The sequence below is a fragment of the Halyomorpha halys genome, unplaced genomic scaffold, assembly GCF_000696795.3.
Source record: "Halyomorpha halys isolate HHAL.00 unplaced genomic scaffold, Hhal_1.1 Scaffold110.1, whole genome shotgun sequence".
In the NCBI taxonomy this organism is placed as follows: Eukaryota; Metazoa; Arthropoda; class Insecta; order Hemiptera; family Pentatomidae; genus Halyomorpha; species Halyomorpha halys.
Genome location: NW_027112640.1, coordinates 1,679,051 through 1,700,517, shown reverse-complemented (window position 1 = coordinate 1,700,517; position 21,467 = coordinate 1,679,051). Strand labels below are relative to the sequence as shown.

General features: G+C 30.5%; 1 protein-coding gene across 4 annotated transcripts; it reads left to right on the top strand.

The window, feature by feature from the left end:
- Positions 1-5,929: 5,929 nt before the first annotated feature.
- Positions 5,930-21,416, top strand: Hsf (Heat shock factor). Of its 4 annotated transcripts, none has more exons than XR_001342655.3 (3): positions 5,930-8,035; positions 16,027-16,158; positions 21,265-21,416. XR_001342655.3 is itself a non-coding variant. In XM_014415967.3 (2 exons), exons 1-2 carry the CDS (start codon positions 6,123-6,125, stop codon positions 8,284-8,286), a joined length of 1,956 nt encoding a protein of 651 aa, XP_014271453.1. In that variant the 5' UTR covers positions 5,931-6,122; the 3' UTR covers positions 8,287-10,851. The 4 variants fall into 4 exon arrangements, 1 of the variants encoding a protein (XP_014271453.1); XR_002944981.2 differs by lacking the exons at positions 16,027-16,158; positions 21,265-21,416 and adding exons at positions 8,244-8,374; positions 8,463-10,851 and having other exon boundaries at positions 5,931-8,035; XR_002944983.2 differs by lacking the exons at positions 16,027-16,158; positions 21,265-21,416 and adding exons at positions 8,244-8,379; positions 8,463-10,851 and having other exon boundaries at positions 5,931-8,035.
- Positions 21,417-21,467: the final 51 nt, after the last annotated feature.

The window sequence follows — 21,467 nt, the reverse complement described above, 5'->3', positions numbered from 1 at the left end:
GTTTTTAATTTTTTCTGGGAGAACATGTAACATTACTGATCTAGCAATAGTTCTTAAAAAAAACTTTGACTATAACCTTATCGGTAGTAACTAACTTGTTTCCTATTTTAATAGGCTCATTTTCTATAATTATTTACATTCTGGCTAGTGGTAAAAAACAACAATCTAAGATGTCTAAGAGGTCTTATAGAGAATAGACAGACCTGCCTCCAGTTTTGAAAAAAAAAAAAAATGTTTGTTATGAATTAGTTTATTATTACGAAAATCCTGCACTAAATGATAATAAAAAAAACAAGCTTACTAGTGATTTGTAATTTTTATTTCATTAGCAATTTGAATTCATAATGAACTTGTTTTTTGCAACAAATTTGTTTATTTCTTTTAAGGAGAACTTCATTGTTTTGTTATGCCCACATTAAAGATTCTAATTAGGTTTTTGGTTATTGTTTCCTATTCAACAAAAAAGATTACTTACTTTCAAAAACACAAAAGATTAATTTTTTCCTTTTCTGAAGAGAGTCGAAGCAATTCCAAATTTGGCATTTTTTTCTGTCTTTGTCTGTGTTTACTTTAACCCATTAAATATTACTTAGAACTTATAGGACACCCTGAATATACACATGAAATTTGTACTTTTTTCTACCAGAGGTGCAATGTGGGTAATAACTTAGTGTCAAATATTAAACCCAGCACATTTTGTACTAGTTAGAAGACAAGATGGATTATTTTGATATACTTGAAGGTTCCATATTAGTAGGATCCACTGTAAATGAATAGTGGTACCAATCACAAATGTAATTATGCTCCAAAACATTTAAAGACCTCTAGCTAAACAATTCACCCCTAGGAATGAAAGACGGAGGGACATAAGTTAATAATCTAACATTTTGTTTATTGTCTAAATATTTTAGTTAGTTAGTATGCTAAAATTAATTGTTGAGAAATAAGTTAAATTATTATTTTAAAAAAAAAAATTTAATGCAAAAGTGGTAAAAACAGGAGAGGAAAGAGAGCAACTTACCCCAAGCCCCCGAGGACCAAGGGGCTTCCAATTGTTAATTGAAGTAGTACATTCGTTTATTTATATATTCAATTACAATAATTTTGGGCTCTTCAACTACTGAAGTTATTTTTTCCCTGTACAAGTGGTTTTTGATAAAACAATCGAAAAATGTAAGTATGTAAATTTGAATTTTGTCAAAGATTTTAATTTTTTTGGTCATAAAAACCATTTTTCTGCCACCCTTTTACTATTTTTCAAAATTTCTTCTATGCTGGTTTCCAGTCCAACTTCCTCTTCTTCGGTATCATACAAATACTACTCTGTCAGAATGTGCAATTAGCTAAAGGGTATTTTTTTTTTTTCTGAAGTAGAAAAAAAATAAGATTAACAAATTAAATATATACAGAGGAATACATGAATGTATAAATGCAGGCAAATAATAAAACCCTAAAGGGTACCCCACAAGAGATACATTTCAGTGGTGTTCCCCCACCATATGGTACTCATATATCACTCTTAAGTGTCCTTTTCTTAGGAGGGTCATTACTACATCTTCTCTTCTTGTTAGTTACACATCTTTTTGACTAGGAACTACAGATGGTTCAATAATTCTCAAATTATTGTCTCTTTATCTGAACCAAATGGACTGCGGCTTTTCCTATGTATTCTTGAATAATGGAACATCTAAAAAAAAAATCGTTTTTAATTGGAATTGGATGACAATTCTAAAAATAGCACCATTGATTGAAGCTACTTTACTGAGATCGTCCTTCAGGTTTTTCTAAAGCTATTAGACCTGTTACAAAGTGATTCCAGTCAATACAATCTATAGAATACCTCAAACACAAAATAAAATGCTTTTTATTAACGGTTAACAGATGATAGCTGTCTACTTTGATATGCTGAAAGTATTTGACAATATAAATCATTCCATTATTTTACAGAAGCTGTCCTCTATAGGAATCACTGGACAAAGGTTCTCATTTATCAGACAATTTTAGACAAATCGGCATTTTATGGTACGAGTCGGATGTGAATATTCTAAGAAATACAGCCAGATTAATGGGGTAACTCAGGGATGTGTCCTCAGTCCCACTCTATTTTCTCTGGCTATAAATGAATTAGAACTCTATTTGCCTACGGGAGTTAGGCCACTTTTGTTTGCCGAAGATCTGGCAATCTTTTATCGATCAGGCAGTATTCAAGATATTCAACTTAAACTACAAGACGCTAAATAAGATAAAAAAAAAAACTGGTCATATACAGTCAATATTCAATTTTCCATAGATAAGACAAAATGCCTCCACTTCAGTAGGAAACGAAATACACCTCAACCACCTGACCTATTTCTAGGAAACTCTCTATTACCATATACCGATTACCATAGATTTTTAGGCCTAACATTCGATAAAAGACTAACCTAGCAATACCATTTCTCTGCACTAAAAACTAACTGCACAAAAAACTAAACATTATTCGTTTACTAAACCGTACCTCCTGGGGTGCCGATAGATCTAGCCTTCTTTATCAGGTATTAATACGCTTGAAAATGGACTACGGCTCATTCGTCTATGGCTCGGATCGTTCTCAAGTGCTTGCTAAACTGGATACAGTCCATCACACCGGAATCCGAATCGCGACTGGACCATTTCGAACAAGCCCCATTCTAAGTTTATGCCCTGAATCCGGACTATCGCCACTTTCATTCAGAAGATCTAAATCAGCCATAAACTACAGTTCAAAACTATATCCACAAACAAAACATCCGACACATAAATATATTTTTAATCCAAAATTTTCTATTCTTTTTCGACAAAAACAAAATTCAACACTTCCGTTATCAGAAATACTCTCCTCGGCTATCGCTTTTCTCAAAACAATAACAATTGACAAATCCGAAAACAATCATCCACCATGGACCTTCCAACGTCCAAAAACAATTCTAGACCTGTCCAAATACTCGAAAAATAATAACGAACCAGTTGAATATAAAGCCCACTTTTCTCGTCTAATTCAAAACATGCCCGAATCCTTTATAATCTACACAGACGGATCAAAATCAGACCAATCAGCAGCATCATCCTTTGTAACTAATGACTCAACGTTCAAAATTAAATTCCACCAACTATGTAACATATTCACTGCCGAACTAAATGCAATAGCAGCAGCACTTCACTTCTGTTTGTCTTTTAACCACACCAACATTACAATAATTACAGATTCATTAAGCTCGATAAAAGGTTCAGATTGTAAGTATCCAGAGCATCCGAAAACTTCCTCCATCCATTTTCACTTAAAAACTCTACACAGTGTCAGTTACATTTATATGAGTTCCAAGCCATGTAGGAATCGCAGGGAATGAACTAGCCGATCACGCTGCAAGAGAAGCACTCGCTCTTCCGGAACGGGGTAATGCAATTTTAACTCCGTCAGAGATGAGCAGGCCTCTTGTAAAGGAAGTAGAAGATAAATGGCAATCTTTGTGGAACGAAATCCCAATGAATAAATTAAAAGTTATTAAAAAGGATGTCAAGCCCTGGGGTACCTCCAGTCGCAAATGCCGTAGAGAGGAGGTTGTACTGACCAGGCAACAACAATCTAACAATAAGCCATATTTTCCAACGATCCCCATATTTCACACCACACCTCAATAGCTTAGGACTAAATCAAGATATCTCAAAAACTCTTGGAGACGATGATGAAGCAATAAAATTGGTGTTTCAGTTTTTTACTGACAAAAATATAACTTGATCGGAAGGAAAAAAAAAAATAATAATAATGAAATAAATAAATAAAATAGTAAATCAAATTAAAGAATAAATACAATTTAACGAATATTAGCAAATTTAAATAAAATATAAATGGCGTTGATGACCGATGAAGTTTGGCGCCACTAAACAAATACAAAATAAAAAAACACTTTATTTTGTTAAATGTGCTATTATTCAAGATATACAGCGATATGTATAATAAATACTATTTGACTTTACATAAACCATAAATAATGTGATACAGGAAGTTTAAACCGTTATAATGAAAATAAAATGATTAAACAGTTTACATGAGGAATCTTGAAATCTACTCCAGAATTCAAAATACTTAAACTGTTTGATAATAAATTATCAAAAGTATATATACGAAATGAAATGAAAAAATTATTTTATTAGGAGACAAATTTCCCTACAAACAATTTCATAGTTCAGACTTCATGATCATTTATCAGGTAAAATATTTATAATGTTTAGGAAAGCATTTATCAATTTCCACGTAAAGAATGATGTAAATCGACAAAGTTATTTGATTATGAATTAAATGAACGAGTAGGTATCGTTTTTAAAGGAAAGAACGGAGGATTGGCAAGTTGAAATCAGAACAGAATCCTAGTATAGGATACAAGAAGATGCCTGATATTTTGAGGAATGAAATCACGAAATCTTAAGAATGCTTAAGGTTTTAGGATGGGTGTAGGTTTACATTGCTCAGAATTTTTTTTACAACGGACTAAAAATTAATAAGTTTATTAATGAGGTAAATCATGAGATAGTTGTAGAGGAGCGAATAAAAGAGAAGGATGGTCCTTTTTTTTTCCAACATTCAGCCTCAGATCGTTGTTTAATACCAATGCCTTAATACTACGAACATTTTCTTACACCTTTGGGATGAATGGAATGATTGGTGACTTTGGAGGACATCAGTATATAACTAGAATTGTAAATCGGGAGTGGAATTGAGGATCGGGAGTGGGAGGAAGATCATTGATGTACATTGAGAAAGTAGTTTGTGAGAGTAAGGACCACTGATGATCACCTGTTAGCGGATAAATCTCTGTAGAATGAAAATTTTCAGGAATGATAACTTTTTGGTAACGAGGAGATAAGAAGGAGAGGAACCACTTTAAGACACTATTTCATATGGAAAGGTATTTGAGCTTGGGAAAAGGGATTAACTAAGCCAAAAACTTCTAAAAGCATTAAAAAGAACCAAGTAACTTTAAATATAACTAACTCAGTGGAATATTGGGATCGAAAGCTAGATTGGAGAGGATTTAACAGAACCTTTTGCTGAAGGAAGTCATTAAGTTGGGAGTAGACTAATCTTTCTAGTGGCTTGGACAGATTAGATAAAATGGTGGTAGGTCGGAAGTAGGAAACTGAAAAAGAAGGATTTTTTTTCAATAAACCAACTAAGACACTACTGTAGGTTTTGGGAAGAATAGAATTAAGGGAAAATTGTGTATGTGTCGAAGGACAGCAAGAATGGTGGCAAGACATAATTTGATAATCACTACCAGAATTAGGTCTGGTATATAGTTATTAGTTTTGGACTTGAAAATGTGATAGAGTTAGGGGAAAAAATCATTCAGCTCTAAAATTTAGAGAAAATTTTAAGAAATAACATTGAGCACCTCACCCCTTTCGGTACCTTAAATCGATGGGACTTTATTAGGTGCAATTCGGTATAATGAGAAATATCTTATTAAAACCAATTATTAAATTATTTGCACTGCCCTTTCTTATTTTGACTGGATAATTTGAAAAAAAAAAATTTTTAATTTCATTGTTGAATACAAAATATGTCGTGCGGATTCGAGTGAGGCTACATGTGTTATTTATTTATCTTCGTTGCAAGGAACGTTCAAAAAGTCTCATTTTTTTAACAATCTTCTCTTATCCAGATTGTTGGTAGAATAAGGAGAGTGCCAACAATCCATTAAAATAGATATGTTACCTATATTTCGCTAAAAAGTGGAGATTGTTTTGATCCTACACTAATACTCATAATAGATATTGAACAATTATTCATATTAATACTGGACAGTCAGTTAACATAGAATGATAATTAACTGTTCATTATTTAATATCTTTAAAAATTCTTAATATCTGTGAACCCCCGTTATCATTCTTCATTCCGACCTCTTTGCTTATTTTGTTGTTTCTTTGGATATGATTAGTGTATGATTACTACTCAAGAACTGATATCTATTGAGTTGAAATTCGAAAAAGGAAAGATATAAGTAAATGACTGTGAAGTTTTTAGGTTAACGTATGAAGGACAATTTAACAAATTAATGTGTTTCACGATATGTAATAAGAGTTAAATAGGTATTATTAAACTTAAAATGTTTTCGGGACCTGAATCTACGACAGTTACTGCTTTTGTAGCGAAGTTATGGCAAATGGTGTGTGATCCAAAATATAATGATCTTATATCATGGTGCGATAAAGGTAATTCATTTGTAATAAAAGATCAAACAAGGTTTTGTTCTGAGCTATTGCCCATGTTCTACAAACATAATAACATGGCCAGTTTTATCCGTCAACTTAATAAATATGGATTTCGAAAAGTGAATTCTCCTGTCACCTCTGCCTCTTTAAAGGGTGATGTATCAGATTTCGAGTTTAGTCATCCCCATTTTATCAAAGATTGTCCTTTTCTGCTTGATCAAATCAAAAGGAAGGTCTCAAGTTCAAGAGATATCTCAGAATTCAAAAATGATCAAGGGCTTCTTACCAAGCTCCTGCTTGAAGTCCAACAGTTACAACAAAAACAATCTGCTTTTGAATCTCGAATAAGTTCTATGAAGGCAGAAAATGATGCATTATGGCGAGAACACTCAATTCTTCGACAAAAACACCAAAAACAGCAAAAAATAGTGAATAGATTAATTCATTTTCTTCTTTCATTAGTTCATCAAACAAGAGGAGTGAATGTTAAACGGCGTAATATGCCACTAATGTTAAAGGATGGCACCTGCCTTTCAATTGAAGGGTTGGAACCGCCAAAAGATCGACATTATACAACAAATTCACCAGTTATATGTGAGATAGATCCAGATGAAATATCAACTCCAACAAAATCTCAGCAACTCTCAAACAATCCAACAAATATTGATGTCATTATTCCAGTCCAAACTGAAGAGGATAATTTACTGACAGATCAGTTGGATAACGCAGATCAAATATTTCTAGAGGTACCTACTTCTTCTGCAATAGCTCTTCCCATGGAAGAAGTACCGACAATAGTTTTAGAATCAAACATTGAAGAAACGAAACCTGTGGATAACTTAAGATTGTCTATTCCACCTGATGGCCAGTCTAATAAATCGCACAATAAAAGACCACATACTTTGTTGAATGACAAATACCCAGCAAAAGTACGAAAAATCACCCCTTCCATACAGAATGTTGGTTTGTCAAAAATGTCTGCTACAAGTTCAGGAGATGTTACTTTATTAAATATAAAACCAATTTCTCAGAAAGGAGAAGTAAAAATACTTTTGAATAAAAAAACAGGATCCAAACCTCATATTAAGGGAGTAAAGAAAAAACCAATAAAAAGTTCTCGAAACCGAAAAATGACTTTAGAAGCTATTGATTTATTGAATAATGATACTGTTCATGAGAAATTTTTGAAAGAAGACCCAGAAGACACTCAGAAGTTAGATTCAGAAGTAGAGAAATTAGAATCTGATGTAACTTCTGTTGATCTATTTAATGATGATATTGATTATCCACTTGAATCCAGTAGTTTGTTATCATCTGACCCAATCATATTGTCACCATCTGGCACAGAAATTACATCTAGTTTTATAGAGAAGCCAGTAAAGGATAAAAATACAAACAATTCTCTTGTTTTAAGTGATAATAACACAACATTGACGAAACAAGATGTTGAAAGTCATATTGACTTAATGCAGTCAGATATAGATGCATTGAAAGAAATTTTACATGGTGAAGGTTTAAGTTTGGATGCAAGTGCAATCATGGGATTATTTACTGGTGATGACCCAATATCACTAAATATGCCTGAAGCAGGAAAAGAAATAGATAATTTAAATCCCTCTCCTGTTGGTAATGAATTGGTTTCTTACAGCTCTCCTAGTCTCATTGATTTTGCTGATAGTTTAAATGATGATGAATCAATTACAAATAGCCCATCTTTTATTGATGAAATTTCTTCAACTTTAAATACACCTCAAGTATCTTATGGCATTGATTTTTCGAGTCCATCGCCTAGCAAACGCTTAATGAAGTAATTTTCTCTCTTTATTTTTATAATTGATATTTTTAGGTGCCTTAGTAAAAAAAAAAAAATCTAACCTTAAAGTAATTAATTTTAACTACTGCTTTAATTTTAACACTACTTGGCTTTTTTTTTTGTTTTTCTCATAGCATTTAAGAAATATTTATTGATCTGTAATGTTTATAAAAATGTATCTAAATTGCTTATGTATTTTTAGAAGCATATCATCTCTATTAGACTTGTTACAAAAAGCCGCCTAGTGGATGGCTAAAAAAAAAAAAATACAGTTTCTGGCGAAACGTATTTATAAACAACTCTTGACACATAAAAATCCTGGTGATTTGAAATGTATGGTAATTATGAATGGATTAGTGTATTTTATTAAGAAAGTTATTTAGATTATGTTTATATTTAAAAATCTATATGATTCTTTCAGTTGGTTCTTAGTAATAAAGCAGCTTTGAATAATCGTAACATCAATCGAACAAAATTTATGCGTATATTTTGCTGTATAGAATTATTTATATTGTATTAATTATTCAATGTTTAATTATGATTACATTATATGGTGTAATAATTTTGTTAAAGATCGGTTTTTAATTTGTTATATTTTTTCTTTTGTAATATATATGTTTTATATTTGCTTGTAAAATGAAGTTTTACTTATTTATTTTAGGTAAGTCATTATTTTACTCTCTAAAGTGTGCAGGGTTATAATTTAATTAAATATAAAGCCACTTATAATTTTGGCAGATTTAGTGAGTATCATCCAAGGATGAAAAATGTCTTGTTAAGCATCACTTATAATCCATTAAGTGTATTATATTTAAAACTGGCTTTTTAATTTATAGGAGTGACATTGGCATAATTTTTTAAATCACCATTTAGTTGTTTTAAACAACTGTTAATTATTAGTTAAAATGAAGTATTAATTTTAGTAGTTAATTGTTCTTGATATAAATATTAATATTCAAATAATCAAGCAGCACTTGTTTCTAGTTCTCATCGGCTGATCTTCTTGATGTATTGATCTCTAAAAGTAATTTCTAAAAACATGTTGTATAATATACATCAATACTGTTGAGTTGAAAAATGGTCTGATTCAATTTAATTTTCCAGAATTTGAATCTTGTTTATTTGAAATGATTAATCTTACTGATTGTGGAAGATTTGAAAACCATATAATGTTTTAATTTGCAATATTCTCAGAATATAATTTAGAAATCAAGTTAAATATGTTTTTTTTTTTTTATTAACATTTTGTTTACAAAAATACAACATTATATAAATATGAATAAACATACCAATGTTTTATAATATTTATTTATGATTGCTTGAGATATATACCTGAATTATGATTATAAATATCATCATATTTTTTTTAGATTATTGAGTCCATCTATGATAAAAATTTAAACAATAGAAAAATTATTAATTAAAATATCTACTCCATTGTAGCTGACACCTATTTTTACTTTTACTTTTGTTATTTTGGAGCTGGTTATCAAAATTACATGTCTTACAAATATTAAATCATTAGAATTAGGACATGTTTCTTTATGTATTATTATGAAGTGTCCATGAACTGATGTTGACTGACAATATTTTTTTAATGATGTTTGATTTAAATAAAATTATTTTTGGCTGAAACATTAAAAAATCCTGGGCTTTAATTCTAAGCAACAAAAATATTTAAAAAAAGCAAATATTCTGATCTGAATTTATTCAATATGAACAATATTTTGTACATAACTACAAATGCTCTGACATTGGTCTATTAGTACCTTACTTACTGACAAAATTTATTGACAACTGAGTTTTTATAAAACTACATATGATGGCAACAAATCTTTTTTTTTTAACTCGTACACAGTTCATTATATTAAAGTATTTAATTTGTGTTAATCATTCATGCTGCCTGTTGTTTTGAGATTGTAATATGTTTATTAATTACTAAGTTATGTAACATAATATTGTTGAATTATCATAATTTAACTTTGAAATTTAAAGAATCAAAACCGTCATGTTTTTTAAGTTGATAATACAATGTGATTGATTTGATCCATCAATTTTTGTTTCAATCGCATAATCCAAGTATTATATTTCTTCAAACTCAGATAGTAAAACAATAAGGTCTAAGAATTTTAGGAATAAATTTGAGAAAGAAATCACAAATCCTTTGCAAATAACTATGCAATGGAACAATTATAACTATTAAATAGAATAGTATTTTTATTTTTAGAAAACAAATGATTGTAATTTTATCAGTCCTCAAGATTAAATTTAATATTTGTGACCAATATATATAAGTACTTATGGGTGTAGGTGTGTAAAGTTATTATTCTCAATGAACTATTAAAGTAAGTAAACATGTGGTGGGTCCTACCGAATGATAAGCCAATGTTACTCCAAGTTTAATGTAATTTCTATGAAGCATTAGATTATAATGATTTTAATTTCAATTAATTAATTATTAACTTTTTATGTGAATGATTGAATCCAATATTAATAGAATAATGTTTAGAAAATTAAAATTACATTACAAAAGTAATAGTTTAGTATGGTTACAGATTGAAAATATAAAAATAAAAATGGTTGCTTGATAATAGGTTTAATAGCTAATTTGATTTAAATTAAAACAAGTAATTTTAGATTTATCCTATAAAAAAGTTTTAGAGTGAGTTGTCAAAAAGATACTAGGGGTAATATGGAGAAGGTTGTATAGTATTCGTATTTTTAAAAAACTGAATATTGTTGTTATTAAAACAAATCTATTGTATTTATATGTACATGTATATAAAATATCTAATGCAATGAGTTCAAAGGATGCTTAAATTATTAAACCCAAATGTTTTTGTCATCCTCAGTTTATGTTGTTATAGTAGTTAATTTTTAATGAGAATCAGTCCGTTTTTATGTTGAATTAAAAAAAAATTAAGTATACTGATCCTTATCAATGATTAACAATATATTATTCGTATAAAATTAGTTACATAGGACTTATGTTTGATGTAACTTTTTTTGTAACCATTATTTTACTTTATTTTTTCATAACTATTGTGAGGCATTCAGTTAATCACTACTAATTTTTTGAAATCTCTTAAACCACAGTATGGCTCTATTATTTCAAACAAGAACATATTTAACCCATAATAAATTATCTGTCCAAGCATAATTTCTTAATTCATTTACATATTAAGAATTTTTTTTTCTTCTGTTATAACTGGATGATTCATATGGCCTGTTTCCTATGGTATAGTTTGAGTGATAGTGCTAAATCCTTTGAGATTCTTTGATGTTTCCTGGTTTCCCTTAAAGGAGCAAGGATTACTGAGTTGATGCCCACTATGATAGTAATGAATATTTGTGATATATTTTAATCAGTCATAAGTGATCTCTAATAATTTAAATGTTATTTTTCAAGATTGACACTTCTCAGTTATCATCCTGGCCCCTATTATACTTTATCAAAATAAAATCCTCCAGAGTTCTAAAAATGGTTACTATAGTTTTGTAGTTGATCCTTCAAGATGGCAATGATTATTAATTATTCTATAGCTCTATACTCTGTATTAACAATCCTTAGTAGAGCAATTAATACAATAGTATTCAAAATCTTGCCTCACATCACTGTTTGCTGATATAACTACTAAAAGCTATGATTATACCCTGTTAAGGTCTGTTGAAAATGAAGTTAAAACAAGCTTGTTGTAACATAAGCCTTTATTAAACAAGGTAGTACATGACAGAATAGTTATAATTCTAAAGGCATGGCAGCTCAAATGCTATTTGAATTTTTTTTTACAGTTCCTTATGAAGTTTATTACCTATTACTATTTAGACATTTTAGGCTTTCGATTTTATCTTGAGGTTTTATGTTGTCCTATAATGTAAATTTTTTCTGTTCTCGATTATGAATTATTTACAAATAAGTACCCTCTATCACTAAAATTAGTTTATGGAAAAAATTAAATGTTAACTATTTTGAAATAAATAGTACTTGTTCACTATTTACTGTTTTTTATAAGTTTTACATATAAATAACTAATTTGAACCACAACAACCCATGAAGTGTCAGAGATGCAGTACTTTGTAAGGAAGTACTTTGACTATGCCAATGTCTTTGCAAAGAAATGGTTTGGTTAGAATCATGCCCAACCACCAGATTTGTCCCCTACTAAGGGTATTCACTTAATGTGGCTGGGTGGACCCCAAAGTTCCCCTGAACCCACAGGGTTGACTCATGGCTACTTTTCATATAACATTTGATGGTATTCACTATAGTACTCATTTTGATTTGCTCTTCAATGGGCTTAATACCATTCTACCTTTTAATATTATTGAAGTATTTTAGTCTGAATATCTTTGGTAAGAGTAAACAATACTAATTAAGCTTCTTTAATTGTTGGTTATTTTATTTAATAATCCCTTATTTAAGCAACATATTTTAAAAATTATTATCATTTGGAGTAATGTCTTTATTCCAAGTATTAAGATTATTATTATTTTTCTTGTTGTTTAACTCTGAAAGATAAAATAATAAATTGCATTAAATTCATAACTTTCACAAAATATCTGATAATGAGTTCCGATTTATAACTAACTTGCTCTTCAACTAGGTTTGAGATTTTCGTTTTTGATGAGTAACTGGGCCGAATTTAAATATTTTGCTGTAATTTAGTACCCTAATGTCTATGTTTATTAAAGTGTTGAAAAAATAAGTTTTAGGTTAGGGAACATCTAATTTGTTGACCTGGTTCAAAAGTGGAGATTTTTTAAAAATTTTAAATGTGTTTTTAGTTACTTCTTTTATCGTAAGACTGTATCTTTCTTTTTCCTCCCTCATTTGTTTAGAGTCAACAAGATTTTTTATTTTTAAGTGAATAAATTTTATTTTAATTAACAAATAAATTACAATTACTTGTTATTCATTAATAATAATAATAAAAAAATAATAAATTTAGTTTTTACTTTTTATTTGAAAATAAAATATATATATTATATGAGGTTTTATTATCTAGTTTTTTTTTGTTTTTTTTTAAATGAAACAAATACAAATTTGTTGGAAATTAAATTGTTCATACTCTATCCACCAGTAGCATTTCTGTCAGTCATCATTGTTTTTTTTATTCAAATTTTTTTATTTCTTCTTTCATTGTCAATTTAAATCTTTAATTGGTCGCAGTCCAGAGCTCAATAAAGACATATCGGTATGGTGCATGGGGTTATTAGATGTGTTATGTATGGCATTATGGATTAAATAATTATGCTCTGAAAGATATACCTTGTATATAAGTTAATTGGTGGGAAAATTAGGTCCTAGTGTACATAACAATCTCCAGCAGTAGGAACTTTAAAACTGACTTATAGAGAATGTTACAAGTTAGTATAAGCCTGACCCTTTTCTGAAAAGGATCATTTGGGGGATTGTTTACCTCTTTTTGGCTCAAGTATGAATTTCCTGCCTATGGACCAAGGGCCAAATATTACTTTTTATTTTAATTCTATATTACAATTACACAAGCTACATTTCATTTTGTACATTGTTCCTCTATAATTATTGAGGATAATAATAATAGTATTATGTTTTATGATTTTAATTGTCTTTATAGATATTAAGTTTAATGTTGCTTCATTGTGTTGAAATTTTATTCTATATTAATTTTTTAGTAGAACATAAATTGGTATGCATACATCCATAGTACAAATTCATCACTCTACTGACATTTTTAGCTATCAGGAATCAAATGAAATTTTTTTGTGACAATCTGATTTAGAACTTTTTTTTAACGAAAGGAAATGTAGGTTTCTATCTGAACTAAATAATTATATACCGCTCTATATAATTCTTTAGTTCACTTGTAAAAACACTAAATATCTGTTATATAGTAGTATCTAAAGCCATGACCTGCATCCCAATAATTCCAATAAGATAAAACTTCTAAGAAGTCCTGAAAAACAGTTGTTAAATGTTTAAAATGGCAGTGAATTTATTTTTTTTAAGAATGCTCTACAAAATCGGACGATGAAAAAACTCAGGTATTCGGTCAGCACCTTTCTAAAACATTTGACCTGCACCCTAACATCCTTAATCCAACCCACATTGAATACATTGAAGAAGAATTGAATACTCCACTCCAAATGACCCTTCCTCGTAAAGCATTTCATCCTTCAGAGATATCCACCATCATTCAGAAGTTATCTTCCCACAAAGCTTCCGGTTATGACCTAATTACATCCCATATTCTAAAACATCTTCCTCGAAAATCTGTTCTATTCCTCACCTACATTTTCAATGCTGTACTCAGATCCACTTATTTTCCTGACCCATGGAAATTATCCATAATCAAAATGATTCCCAAACCTCAAAAGCCGCCAGAATACCCATTCTCCTTCCGTCCTATCTCTCTGTTACCTATCATGGGCAAAATCCTTGAGAAACTCATCTTAAAATGCCTGTACCCTATCCTTTATTCCAACCACATAATCCCAGATCACCAGTTTGGATTCTGAACATCTCACTCCACTCCTGCAATGCCATCGTGTGGTTGATGTTGTCTCGTCTTCATTGGAGCACGGAATGTACTGCTTAGGAGTCTTTCTTGATGTAGAACAGGCTTTTGATTGAGTCTGGCCCCCAGGACTGCTATACAAGATCAGTAAATTCCTACCCCCTACATACTTCTTCATTATCCGTTCTTATCTCTCCAACAGATTATTTCAAATAAATCACAACAGTGCTTATTCATCCCTATTCCATAAGTCTGCTGGTGTACCTCAGGGTAGTATCCTTGGTCCTATCCTTTATACAGTTTTTACAGCTGACATCCTAACACTATCATCACCACATATGCCTATGACACATGTGTATTGTCAGTGAACAATGATCCTTATATTGTATCCCAAACCCTCCAATCCCACATTACCACACTTGAAGAATGGTGCCAAAACTGGAGGATTAAAATTAATTCCCATAAATCCCACTAAATCACATTTACCCTTCGTCATAAACCCATGACCTCTTGCCCTACAGTATCCTTTAATAATACCCCACTTACCCCTGTCGAACAGATCCGTTACTTAGGACTACATCTGGAACACAAACGACTGACATGGAATCCTCATACAAGACTAAAAAGACAAGAAACTGCTCCTCAATTCGGACTATTACAACATTTACTAGACAAATGGTCTAAGTTGCCAATCCATTAAAAAAGACTGATCTACATGACATTATAAGGTCTGTCTGGACATAAGGTGTTAAGCTTTGGGGCTCCACTAAACCATCAAATTCCTCTCAAATCCAATCCTTAATGCTCCTTACTTTGTTACAAATCAACACATCAATCAGGACCTTAATGTCCCATATGTTGCTGATTTGGCCAGAACCAGATACCATTCCTTCCATGATAAACTTCTCAACCACTTATTTCTAACCTGGCTTCTCCTTCATTACCTAATAATCCTCCTAGGCGTTTGAAAAGAAGATGGCCTCGAGATCTCCTCCAGAGATGTTATTGGAGTTCTATCAATGGATAGATTCCCTACATATTTGTATCATATCACTATGTCACCTACAGCAAATTTACTTGTATATATTTTTATACAGTTGTAAATAACAATAAATAAATTATAAAAAAAAAAAAATGTTTTAATTTGTCAAAAAGGTATATAACCACTATTATTTGAACCACAATCAAAAGATCTACAAAGCTCGTATCATAAGCAGGAAAGCTTTATTTTCATTCATAATATGAAAGGCGTCCTGCTTTTAGGGTTCTTTTTTTTTTTTTAAAAAGGCTCTGTTAGCCCCCTGGTAAACGCCATCATGTATAAACCGCCTTCAGCGGACAATGTATTCCCATCTTAAAATGCCATCCGGCAAGGCAAGATTGTATTAATATAAATTAGACTATAAGTTTAATTGTGTATATTGTATTTGTTGATAATAAATAAAATATTAAGAGGTAAAAAAAAGGGTTGTTTTCTGTTGTCTCCAGGGCTTGCCGGTAGACGCCAAAACAATCCCGCTTTGAAAGAAACAGTAATACCTGGATTATTCATTACCTGAAATATAAATGGATAATAATTTTTTGAAGAAGTTTACGGGTCGTCGACATGATTCACATTAGGTACGTTTTTTAAGTCAGTTGTTATTTGGCGTTGTCTATGAAGAGACCTTTTGGGATGAGAAAGGCCTCACCTGCCCGCATTTAGGTTTCTTAGGCTATTTATTTGATCTAATTTCATTATGTTTTGTATTAGTTAAAGTCAATCAAGGCAGGGGGGCCCTAATAGTTTACATGAAATCTAAATCATGGTCAGCAATATCTAAAAAAAAATTGTGTTAAGTGGAGTTTGAATCTGAGCATTCAAGGTTTTAATTTTGCTAGTCAAATAAATTTTTAAATATAAACTGTACAATACAATAAATATATTACAGCCACTTTAATTATCATAAAAATATGGATGGTGTAATGTCAAAATTATTTCAAAATATAAATTTTCTTCACGGAAGGGCAAGAGCCCCCTGCGCCCTTGCTTTAGAGCAGAAAATGTTTGGTTCGTTACCATGCTGGAAATGATTTTAAAAAAAGTATTTCCTCTGAATCTAAAATATTCCCTAGATCTAATAGTCTACTTCTATATAATATATAACCTGTGGAATATACCACAGGAACAAAGATGTATATCATTTTAACTTCCATAAGCTTACCAAGTTTGAAGACTGTCAATCCATTTAGTGTCAAAAATAATTGAATAATTGTTGAAATAAAGTACAAATGCTATAGACGTAAAGTTCTTGATTTATCTAATGGAGATATGACAACAATTGATCGAACCTAAATTGTTAATCTCGCAAAGCCCTTAGATTTGGTATAATCCTTTTGTTGATAGGTATTATTGTTTAGCAGCCGTGGTGGGTAAGTGCTAATGGGTCACCTTAGCATCCTCGAATCCGGCCTGGGTAGATTGACTTTTATTTCGTGGCGGCCCCAGGGAACAGAGCTCTGGCTTTCCACTGTGGTTAGAATGGGTTGGTAACCTGTATGATGACCACACTGTATCCCTGGTTGATGTAAAAAAAAAAGAAGCATTACAACTAGGTCATAAAAGTACCTTAAAAAATAAATCATCGTTCTTAAGGTTGTGTCAGCCATTTTGATTTACGGTATAAACATTAAAAAAATTATTTTTGAATGTTTTTCCAGCGGTTACATGTTGAAAGTTGCCAATTTCCAAGGTTATGTAATTTCCTTAACTGGATGTAGGTTTACAGATGAGTGAGGGAGGAAATATGACTCAATGTCAGCGAGAAAGTCGCTTCAGGATACTCCCTATTAGCATGGAATTTTAAGACTCTAAAATTTTTATTCGTAACTTTTTTGATTTAAAAGTTACTTGCGTTTGGAAGTAACATTTTTTGCTAAACGTCGTGTTTCTACTGTCAATTTGACCTAATTCTGAAACAACTTTTTATGTTAAACACTCTTTCGAAGCAAAATTTAATATTCTTTGATTCTTCACGAAGGATGTTTCATTAGGTTGCGCAGTTTTGGAGTTATAAATAAAAAGTCCGAAAATATTTCCCAAACCTGAAAGTCTATCTAATTTATAGCCTGTGGAATATACCACAGAAACAAAGTTTTATATCTTTTTGGCTTTAATAAGCTTACTCAGTTTGAAGACTGTCAATTGAATTTCTTTTTATAATTATGAAATACATTATTTCTGCACCGTAGATTTCCACCTTATAATGAATACATAATCAATAGCCCGGTTTAGAAGTTTTAGCCAGGCAACCAAAAGGAGAGCAAAAAGTTTTATGTTTTTCGCTAAAACTCAGTCTTTACAGAGCTTTAGAATTCTCAGGATTGTTTTTTTAGTGGTCGTATTGGTTCATAGATACGACAAAAAAAACAAAAACTCCATTTTCAAATTAAACCAAAAAATTAGAACCCTATAGATTTGCGTAGCTATAGCTGCCTCTTGTTTCCCATACAAAGTGACGACTGGCTTAATACGAGAAAAATCTTTTTTATTTTTATGCTCAAAATAATCATATTTTTATCTACAATTATTAATTAAATCGTTGTGAATAGATGTTTAGATAAAGAACAAAATTCGATGAAAATCATAGGATGGTTTTAGTAAAATGAAAATTTAAATTATGAAACTATTTTTCTTTTTTAATGATAAATTCTTTATTGAGTTTAATGTTAATCCATACTTCAGATAAAGTAGAGAATACTTATTCTAAATTTTGATAAAAAATCCTTTGACCTTTTTTAAATTTAAATATAGTTGTTAAAAAAGAATTCTTTAAAATTGAATAAAAATTATTCATCATGGAAATTTAAGAAATACTAAGAGAACTTACGTAGCTCAGATAAAAGTTTATTTCATTATGAAACACTAAGATTTTTTTTTAGTGTGAACCATATATTTTTTTTAATCGAAATATAATTTCTCTAGTTTCCCTATGGTTTCGACTTCCGTAGATAACGTTTTAAATAACTAGTGGAAGTAAAGATAAGATAAACGATAGACGCAATCATGCAATGGAGGGAGTACTTGAAACCCCAAAATGTATTATTTTTTTTTTAAATTATAATTTAATACTTGAAAGTTGTATTATAATGTACAGTTGTAAATAGCAATAAATAAATATTTTTAAAAAAATTGATAATATCAATACTTTTTAACTTACTTATTCTTTTGTTTTCTCCATTTTCAAAGGCGTTAGATTATATTAATAATATGTATTTTAACTATAATGCATTATATGATGTTTAAATTGTTGGTTAATACTTTCTTGAATTAATAAGGGTAATGAGTACAAAGAATGCTAATTACATCATTAGTTACTTTAATCTTTGTGCTTTTATTTATTTTGCATGAAATAATGGATTTTACTGTATTATACAATAAAATCGAACTCTTTATTGCCGAAAACAAGGTAAATAGAAAAATAAAAATGCACTGAAGTTTGGAAACTTTATCTCATTAACTCTTAAATCATAAGATAGATGGGCATCGATGTATTCCCATAAATTTATTTCTTTTTTTCCTTGTAACTTTTGGAGAATTTACAATTAAATAAATTTCTGTTTTCTTTTTTTAACTTTGCAGATTTTAGTTAATAATAAATCAAATTTATTATTTATTAAAGAGCCGACAACTTTATTCCATGCTTAGTTGGTTTATATTGCTTGAAGACTACCTTGATATCGAAGTACATCTCCTTGATATGTTATTATATATATATATATATATATATATACATATATGTTACAACTGTGGAAGTATGTGTTAGGTCTGCGCACCAATTTAAGAGGTGAGGTGTAGTTTAACATCAGAAGCCTCAAAGAATACTCCTTAAGTAAAGTTAGATTAGCTGAACAGGAAGATCGGGCGTGATACAAGTCCAATCTACTTAGCACGTACGATCGACGAGTTTTAACGGTATCCGTCTAAAATTCTTGTAGGATGGAAACTACACTCCATGAGGTATTCGCTTACGGTAGTGTAGGGCATCCCCTGTCATCACAAGTCCTAAAAATATTCACTTTAGGTCTTTGCAGAATGATTACTACTTTCTAGGTTAATCGCTTACAGCTGAGATGGTAGCCAGTTATACAGGTATTGGCTGTAGATCCTGGGAAAAGGATAGACACAGACAAGGATTTTTACATTCATTCATTCATATTCATTTCCAAAATGGTGAACAAATATTCTGATACACTAGTATGTATTTTTACACTCTGCCCACTAAGGAGTGAATCCATTGGGGATTAAATTTTAGTAAGGAGTTTTGCTTAGTAATTTCTTTGGGAGTGGCAGGTTAAGCATGTCTAAAGGTATTCATTTTAGTCCTTGCAGGAATGGATACTACCTCTGAAACATATTCACTTGCAACTGAGTAAGTAGCCATAGTTCCCTGTAGATCCTGGCGAAATAATTTATAGGTACTAAATTTGTACAATATATTTTTTTTTTTAATTTTAATTGTAGTAAGATGGTCTAGGTGGCAGTCAATAAAGGTACCAAAGAATAAAACTATTTATTGTTAACCAACTTTCAGCCCCACTTTGCAGGGCTAGATGAAAACAAGATAAAAGCATTGTAAGAATCAACAGATCATTAACAATACGGAAAAATATATTTAAAAAATTGTTATGTTTATAAAATATATAAAAGAAATAATAATAATTTAAGGAAGTATACATATAGGTGGACTAAAAACCTGTTACTAGGAAATACAGCCAGATGTGTATAAATATAAGAAAATTAACCAATAAATAGATATTTTATTAATCTTGTTAATATTTCCTTTTACTAGTCACCTTTGCCACATTTACTTCACCTACCTGTTTATCTTTTACACCTACCTCTTTACCATATTTACAACTAGTTCTAAGGAATATTTTTCAACTATTTATTTCTCTAGCTCAACTCTTAAAATGCTGGTATCTTGTTTTGATTCAGCCCTGCAAAGAGGGAAGAAACTTGGTTAACAATTAAGTAGTTTTCTTCTACTGTTTTGGTGTCTTTATCTAATTAACTTTAGAGTGATTATTTACTTAGGCTCAGCCAAAAACCATTATTACTTGACCAGATCTAGTCCATAACCTGAAAGTAGCTGATTCTCCAATCTTTTGTTCTATATGTCATGGGAAGGACCTTCCTTTCCTATACCTTATTATTCTTAGGTTAGGACCCAGGTTTCACTGTTATATGTTACTACAGGCCTGATGATTGTTCCCTATATTGTAAGCCTGGCTTTAGGAGAGAGATATCGGAAACATAACACCTTTTGGAATGAATTTAAGCAGTCAATAAAGGTACAAAATGTTAAAAAACCATTCATGTTAACAGCTTAAAGGAAAATAGTTTTTTTTTCCCTTACTATTTTGTACCTATTGATCACCACTCTATCTTTCTACAATATTATTTTTATAGTCAAATAAAGAATTTAGCAAACAAACAAATATGAAATCACATCTTAGGAACTCCGTTAGTTTACTGACGATACATGAACATGCTCTAGCACCTAAACCTTGTGACTAATACTGAATAATCTGTATTAACCAAAAATGTAGAATATTCTTTTTATTTGTTTATTGTAGATATGATAGTTATTTATCTTCTTGATTCAGCACATCAAAAAATATAAAGAATCAATCAAAATTTATCAGACATAAGGGACAAGAGAGCATAAGAAACATTTTTTTCAGGATGACCTTCCCATCTTTCATATAAAGATAGTCAGTAGTATGTTCCATGAGACCAGGTGAAGCCTGTTAACACAGAGAACAGCAGTTTGGATGGCATTCTCTCTTTGAAGGAGCTCCACAACTTCCACCTTGTTCAGTGCTGAAAGTTGTAGCACCTGAATTTCTTTTCGGAATATAGTAAAACTTGTAATTTTTTTTATTTT